The sequence below is a fragment of the Anguilla anguilla genome, chromosome 13 (genome assembly GCF_013347855.1).
Source record: "Anguilla anguilla isolate fAngAng1 chromosome 13, fAngAng1.pri, whole genome shotgun sequence".
Classification (NCBI taxonomy): domain Eukaryota; kingdom Metazoa; phylum Chordata; class Actinopteri; order Anguilliformes; family Anguillidae; genus Anguilla; species Anguilla anguilla.
Genome location: NC_049213.1, coordinates 22,515,701 through 22,523,852, shown reverse-complemented (window position 1 = coordinate 22,523,852; position 8,152 = coordinate 22,515,701). Strand labels below are relative to the sequence as shown.

The 8,152-nt window shown below is 44.1% G+C and overlaps 2 protein-coding genes across 2 annotated transcripts in view; both read left to right on the top strand.

Moving 5' to 3' along the window:
• The first annotated feature begins 2,841 nt into the window (after positions 1–2,841).
• Positions 2,842–3,514, top strand: LOC118211401 (homeobox protein ANF-1-like). The gene is given in 4 exon segments (XM_035388580.1): positions 2,842–3,024; positions 3,150–3,164; positions 3,166–3,252; positions 3,410–3,514. Coding segments are annotated over 4 exon segments (390 nt in total).
• A 3,923-nt stretch (positions 3,515–7,437) lies between these two features.
• The window catches only part of il17rd (interleukin 17 receptor D), a 34,591-nt gene continuing 33,876 nt past the window's right edge, over positions 7,438–8,152 (top strand). Inside the window, exon 1 of the mRNA XM_035389511.1 lies at positions 7,438–7,710. Within this exon, the coding sequence (XP_035245402.1) occupies positions 7,591–7,710 (120 nt within the window). The 5' untranslated portion in view covers positions 7,438–7,590. The remainder of the gene's footprint in view (positions 7,711–8,152) is intronic.

Sequence of the window (8,152 nt, the reverse complement as noted above, 5' to 3'; positions counted from 1 at the left end):
CTATTGTCTGGGAGCTATTGAACTTTGAAAGCGTTAGCCGGCTGCATTTTTTTCCGATCGGCGGCTTAAAGTCAGGTTTGGAAATATTCGTGTAAAATCGCACGGGGTGGTAGCGCCCGAAACATAGGCTCTGCTTCTCGGGGCCGCTGTCTGTGAACACTCTAGCAGTGGTTTGATGGTCCTAGGCCCTATTGTCTGGGAGCTATTGAACATTGAAAGCGTTAGCCGGCTGCATTTTTTTCCGGTCGGCAGCTTAAAGTCAGGGTTGGAAATATTCGTGTAAAATCGCGCGGGGTGGTAGCGCCCGAAGCATAGGCTCTGCTTCTCGGGGCCGCTGTCAGTGAACACTCTAGCAGTGGTTTGATGGTCCTAGGCCCTATTGTCTGGGAGCTATTGAACGTTGAAAGCGTTAGCCGGCTGCATTTTTTTCCGGTCGGCGGCTTAAAGTCAGAGTTGGAAATATTCGTGTAAAATCGCGCGGGGTGGTAGCGCCCGAAACATAGGCTCTGCTTCTCGGGGCCGCTGTCTGTGAACACTCTAGCAGTGGTTTGATGGTCCTAGGCCCTATTGTCTGGGAGCTATTGAACATTGAAAGCGTTAGCCGGCTGCATTTTTTTCCGGTCGGCGGCTTAAAGTCAGGGTTGGAAATATTCGTGTAAAATCGCGCGGGGTGGTAGCGCCCGAAGCATAGGCTCTGCTTCTCGGGGCCGCTGTCTAGTGAACACTCTAGCAGTGGTTTGATGGTCCTAGGCCCTATTGTCTGGGAGCTATTGAACGTTGAAAGCGTTAGCCGGCTGCATTTTTTTCCGGTCGGCGGCTTAAAGTCAGGGTTGGAAATATTCGTGTAAAATCGCGCGGGGTGGTAGCGCCCGAAACATAGGCTCTGCTTCTCGGGGCCGCTGTCTGTGAACACTCTAGCAGTGGTTTGATGGTCCTAGGCCCTATTGTCTGGGAGCTATTGAACTTTGAAAGCGTTAGCCGGCTGCATTTTTTTCCGGTCGGCGGCTTAAAGTCAGGGTTGGAAATATTCGTGTAAAATCGCGCGGGGTGGTAGCGCCCGAAGCATAGGCTCTGCTTCTCGGGGCCGCTGTCAGTGAACACTCTAGCAGTGGTTTGATGGTCCTAGGCCCTATTGTCTGGGAGCTATTGAACGTTGAAAGCGTTAGCCGGCTGCATTTTTTTCCGGTCGGCGGCTTAAAGTCAGGGTTGGAAATATTCGTGTAAAATCGCGCGGGGTGGTAGCGCCCGAAACATAGGCTCTGCTTCTCGGGGCCGCTGTCTGTGAACACTCTAGCAGTGGTTTGATGGTCCTAGGCCCTATTGTCTGGGAGCTATTGAACATTGAAAGCGTTAGCCGGCTGCATTTTTTTCCGGTCGGCAGCTTAAAGTCAGGGTTGGAAATATTCGTGTAAAATCGCGCGGGGTGGTAGCGCCCGAAGCATAGGCTCTGCTTCTCGGGGCCGCTGTCAGTGAACACTCTAGCAGTGGTTTGATGGTCCTAGGCCCTATTGTCTGGGAGCTATTGAACGTTGAAAGCGTTAGCCGGCTGCATTTTTTTCCGGTCGGCGGCTTAAAGTCAGGGTTGGAAATATTCGTGTAAAATCGCGCGGGGTGGTAGCGCCCGAAACATAGGCTCTGCTTCTCGGGGCCGCTGTCTGTGAACACTCTAGCAGTGGTTTGATGGTCCTAGGCACTATTGTCTGGGAGCTATTGAACTTTGAAAGCGTTAGCCGGCTGCATTTTTTTCCGGTCGGCGGCTTAAAGTCAGGTTGGAAATATTCGTGTAAAATCGCACGGGGTGGTAGCGCCCGAAACATAGGCTCTGCTTCTCGGGGCCGCTGTCTGTGAACACTCTAGCAGTGGTTTGATGGTCCTAGGCCCTATTGTCTGGGAGCTATTGAACATTGAAAGCGTTAGCCGGCTGCATTTTTTTCCGGTCGGCAGCTTAAAGTCAGGGTTGGAAATATTCGTGTAAAATCGCGCGGGGTGGTAGCGCCCGAAGCATAGGCTCTGCTTCTCGGGGCCGCTGTCTGTGAACACTCTAGCAGTGGTTTGATGGTCCTAGGCCCTATTGTCTGGGAGCTATTGAACGTTGAAAGCGTTAGCCGGCTGCATTTTTTTCCGGTCGGCGGCTTAAAGTCAGAGTTGGAAATATTCGTGTAAAATCGCGCGGGGTGGTAGCGCCCGAAACATAGGCTCTGCTTCTCGGGGCCGCTGTCTGTGAACACTCTAGCAGTGGTTTGATGGTCCTAGGCCCTATTGTCTGGGAGCTATTGAACTTTGAAAGCGTTAGCCGGCTGCATTTTTTTCCGGTCGGCGGCTTAAAGTCAGGTTGGAAATATTCGTGTAAAATCGCGCGGGGTGGTAGCGCCCGAAGCATAGGCTCTGCTTCTCGGGGCCGCTGTCTGTGAACACTCTAGCAGTGGTTTGATGGTCCTAGGCCCTATTGTCTGGGAGCTATTGAACGTTGAAAGCGTTAGCCGGCTGCATTTTTTTCCGGTCGGCGGCTTAAAGTCAGGGTTGGAAATATTCGTGTAAAATCGCGCGGGGTGGTAGCGCCCGAAGCATAGGCTCTGCTTCTCGGGGCCGCTGTCTGTGAACACTCTAGCAGTGGTTTGATGGTCCTAGGCCCTATTGTCTGGAGCTATTGAACCTTGAAAGTGCCTTGGGAGGGTATATCTACAGTAAATGTCATAAAATAATAAGACTGTTCACTTACTTTAAGATTGCATTTCTGTTGCAAATATGTGCTAACATGTTTTCTTTCCCTTCTTTGTTCGAATAGACATCCTCTAAAAAGTGAACAATGTGCTTTGCCCTCCTATGAGTAGTCTTAGCCTAATGACATTGCGAAAATTCCAGATTCAGGAACAGCGCAACTTCAAGTTTCACGCAGTTGGCAACATCTCACACGAATCATCAGAGGCGAAGGTCAAAGAAGAAAGTCCCCGCGTGTTCTTCCTACCGAAGACACTGAACTGGTACATTGGTCGCAGGCCCCGGACGGCTTTCACAGGAACGCAGGTAAACCGCTAATTGGAAAGTGTTGCTGGTGAAAAGACAATAATTTGGCGTCATAAAGATCAGCCCCCAGTTTTTCATGGTGACATTTCTTCGTATCTATTTGCCTTTGTACTTTTTGTCTCCAGATTGAGCTTCTGGAAAAGTGTATTCCAGGTGAACTCCTACCCAGGTATAGATGTAAGGGAGGAGCTGGCACAAAGACTGGACTTGGACGAAGACAGGATACAGGTAAGTCATCGGGAAACCAAAACTGTTCAGTAAATATATGGGCTTAATTTTCTGCAGTAATAATAAAACAGTACATTCTTTTTTTGATGTTTGAAGTGGACAACACAGTGATCAGTTGGTTACTTGGAATGGGCCTGCCTATGCTTCATGTTTTCAGATTTGGTTTCAGAACCGTCGGGCGAAGCTGAAGCGGTCACACAGAGAGTCACAGTTTCTCATGGTGATAAAAGCCTTCACCGATCTCCAGGGCTCATCAGAATAGTAAATACAGCAGGGTATCTGTATAGTCTGTCTCTCCCTCTCTCTCTCTCTGTTGCTCTAATATGTTTTCTCATCTGAGCATGGTGTGATGAACTGGATTGTATGAAAAAAGATAATTGAGTTTTTAAATCTCAAAAATCACCTGCTCATCGCTCTCTCTCACTCACACAATTTTAATTCTTTATTTTGGTCCATGATTATAAAATACATTATAAGGGCCCAAAAATATTTCAGTTGCTGTCTGAGTCATTCACGTGTGTAGCAGTACAATAGGTATAATCCATATCCCAATAGACACAAACACATGCACACACAGTTCTCTGTACAGAAGTACAATTCTCTGAGAGTGGACAAATAGCTTTTCCATGTGGATTTGGAATGGACTTATTTTGTGTTTGTGGGAAAATGTGAGTGTGTTTTGCTTGTTCCAACATTTTGAGTTTACAGTCAAATGCCAATACAGTACAGAACACAGTAATATGCAGCAGATGCATTTTTGATTAGTTTTGAGTCTTGTAAGTTATATTGTGTACATTGATTTTGTCGACACTCCTTTGTAAAAGTGCAATTTTAAATGGTTTTGAATTGGAAAATAAATTTATATAACTTACAAATGCCTCATCTGCTCCTTCTCTGTCTCTTTTAGCTTTGTATTGAGGTGTGGTAGTTAGAGAGACAGCTTGTAGTTTAGACAAATACACATCAGCTGTCATAATCAGGTAGAATCCCCTATTATCATACCTATTGAGAGCCTTAATGGTGGTTTGTCACTTTTCTAATTGGCTTGCACGAAACTGTCCTGTTGGGTTAAGCTCTGTTTATTGTGAGACAGATGCCCCCTTACAACTGTAATTTGTCTCCCAACTGTTCCTCAACAAAGCAGCTTAATCTGGAGAGGAAGAAACAAAGGGGTGGCACACTAGTAGGTTTTTTTTGTTGGAAAGTTGCTGGGGGCCAGCAGTCACAGATTTTATATACTCACCAGATACTCAGCACCTGTGTTTCTTCCATCCTCTCTGCTTCTTAACTACAATAGTATTTGGTTGGTAACTGGAGTTCCCTGCTCTACATAACAGTTCAGGACATTACTTGGTCTCGCCCTTAATGACTTACAAGAAGATGCATCCGATTGGAAAGTACCCATATCGACAGAAGGGTGACAGAGCTTTCAATATTAAGAATATAGAGCTGAAAATCTGGTGAGTCTAAAGAATCTGTGGTGGCAAGGACCTTTCATATGTCTCTGCTCTAGGGCAAGATTAATGCAATTATCTTCTGCAATTGTCATTCATTGGTGCTGTGTGGCCCACCAGTGTATAAAATGATGGCTGCATCCGTTCTCTGACAATGGGTGGTGCTAAGCTAATAATGAGGGTGTATTTCGGTCTATCAGCAGGACCCCCTGCTGCACCGCTCTTCCTCTGTGGTGAAAAACCTTGCAGTTCAAATGCAGATCACAAGAGGGCGCAAAATTTGAGGAAGCACATGTAGCTTTAAAGTTTTTTGACTGTTCATTGTAATGGATAGTTTCATATTCCCAAAGTTTAAAACTTTTTTTTTTAAAGAAAGAACATCTTTCATATTCCCACCTAACAATTCAGTTGCATATAGCTCTTCCTGATTTTGCCAAACTGATTTCCAGCAGCCTCTAGTGTGAAAGGCAGAGGCGATTCTCATGTATCTGTCAGCACCCCAGCATAGACGGTGTCTGCATGGGGAATCTCTTCTTCTTCACTTCTGGGGGGTTAATGGGGAGAAGAATGCAGAGGAGATAAATGACAGTCTTCCAAGCAGCTGTAAACAAGCCCAGATAGCTGCTGGCTCACAGGGGCTCCTAAATCTTCCCAGTTTGCACTTTCCGCCAGAGCACCTTTCCGGAGTCTGGCATGTGGCCCTGTATGTGTGTGTGTGTGTGTGTGTCAATGTGTCAGCATACACAGTGTAAAACTGAGCTACACACATTGCACAGATATATGTCCTCTTGATATGTATTTATTAAATTTTGGATATTTACTGAAAAAATGGAGATGATTTGAGCATGGTTATCTCTCTCTGTTTTTTTTTTTTGAAAAATGCTAATAGGCTTGTGAAAATTATTCTAACAGGGGCATCTGTGGCTGGCTATTATAAATGTATTTAAATAATATGAGGCCTGCTTATAGGTTGACATGAACACATGATGTGGTTCTTCTACTCTCCATTTAGAAGAAACTGCTGAACTCTGACTTTGTGTGCTTGCACTGAGCAGAATAATTGCTTTGAAATAACAATTATATTTATCTTTTGTGATTTTCTTGCCCTTCAAATTAAACAAGATGATCCTTTAAAATGCAGAAACAGCTTTTAAAAAAGCATTTGATTGAAAGTTGTTTTTGAGTTGTTTTGCCTGACACAACTGGACAGGCGCAGTACTGGCCTTCAGGCAAAGTTTAAGACTTATGAGACACACTATGCAAACTTTGCTCTTTAATTTTGTCCCTGTCCATTCCAAACAGGATGTGTTTCCAAAGCAGCTTCTCCCAGATGTGAAAGGCAAAGGTTTTTATTTTTATTATTTTTTTTACATTTTAAGCTTTTAGCAGATGTGCAAGTTGCACACTATTTCTTTTTTTGTGATGTACATAAAATCCCTGAAAACAGCTGGATATTTTCTGAAGCAATTAAGCACCATATTCAAAAGCCCATTGATAGCGCCCCACCAGGGAGTAAAACCTGCAACTTCAGTGTTACGGTTTGTACTTCAGAAATTCAGTACTGTAAGATTCTTAGTTGTTGACACAGCATAAAAAAATTTTTTTTTAAAGGCTGATAGTACTTCCAACGGGAATTCATTCGAAAACCTCGCTGGTACCTTTACTCTCACAGAAGTATTGTGCCGTATTGTCCGCGTGGGTCTTGATGTGGTTTGTGTCTTTACGGGCTCGGCTGTTCCCGCCTCTTATGTATCATGAGGTGCGCGATGGTCAGCTTTCAAGCGCCCAACAAAGAAGATTCCTTTTCATGCTGACTTCAATGGTAATATAATAACACCTGAAAGGGGAGACTTGCTAATGGGTGTTACTGTATATTTCAGACATGGGTCCCAGATTCTTCATTTTTTCCCATGAGTCTTTGAGTCAGCAATATCTTTGATCTTTACATCAAATCCTTTGAAAGGTAGGATTTATGTGAGTTAAAAGTGAGTGGAATGAGACTGCTGATTCTGGGGCCGAACACCTTCCTTTTGGATAAATTAGTGCTTTACAAGGTTACAGGAGAAAAATCCTGTGGTTTACAATAATTGCCATGTGAGGTAAAACTATTTTGCAAGAATTCGGCCAGATTAATATAATTACTCACAGACAGTGAGGCTGACGTTTTAGCAGCAATGAATTTCATTTAATTTGCACCCTACTCTTCAATGAGAGGGAGTGTAACATCATTCTAAACTGAAATATTATATAGCCTACAGCACCCATTAATGCTTCTGCTGCATCAGTGAGCCAATTACACTGATGGCTAATTAATTGCCAAAACTGAGAAAAAGGAAGCATGACTTTCTGCAAAAAGAAGAGTGCCCCCTGGTAAAATGTATTTATTATTATTGTTGTTGTTGTTGTTGTTGCTGTTGCTGTTGCTGTTGCTGTTGCTGCTGCTGCTGCTGCTGCTGCTGTTGTTTATGTGTATCTGGATTATTAAGGTATGTTTGGAACTACTCAGCGCGCACAGTTGGCAGTTCAGGAGGAATACGTTTTCGGATTCAGACGTTTCCGATTCAACGAATCCTGTAAAATTGGATTCCAAGTTTTTCTTCGGTTAAATCCAGAGAATCAACTTGCATAAGTAATTTTCCTTTCCCATTAGTAGCCTGCGTGCAGAGTTGGAGAGCTTTTTCGAAAGTGCCCTTCTGTACTCTGTTCTGGAAGTGTGTGTCTGTGTGTGTGAGTGTGGGGTGCGCTGCTATTTTCAAGAGGTCACCCCCACAGCCCCACCTTGCGGGAACCTATAGACCCACACGAGGGATAACGATATTCGTCAAAGCAAAGCAACCGAGCGCTCACACTGGATTAGTCAGTCTGTCTTCATGGACTAGAAGGGATGGCTGTGCGAGCGAAACTTTTCTCTTTACTCTTAACTTTGTACCTGTTTTTGAACATCTCTCAAGCGTCACCACCGACTGGATCAAAGAAAGCGGGTACGGACAGATGCAACTTTAAGGTAAAACTTGTTCTTTCACTCTCTTTTTTCTGTCCGTTCTCTTGAGAAAAGTTTCGACGAACGTGTTTCTGCTTTCGTGGTAAAGGACGTTGTTTTTCGAGAATGCGTAAACGTAGACAATAAGAGTGATCACCTACTTAACACTGGACTATAAGAGTTTTGGATAATGTGTTTTAACTTTGTAACTTAATGTCAAGCTTTGTAGCGCCATGTATCCACAACAGTCTGGTGTCGACACAAAGCAAGAAAAAGACAGGTGGCTTTGTTGGAAATCTTAACATAGCCTATCTAACCTATTTGGTTTCATTTAACTAATGTTTTAATATTTCAGCGGTTTCGAATTGATAAACCGAGACTTGACCGATTTTTATAATTCCAGTTGCAGTCGTTACTTAGTAGGCTATCTTACATTCTATTGCTGTATTCTTGACGAAATAAAATG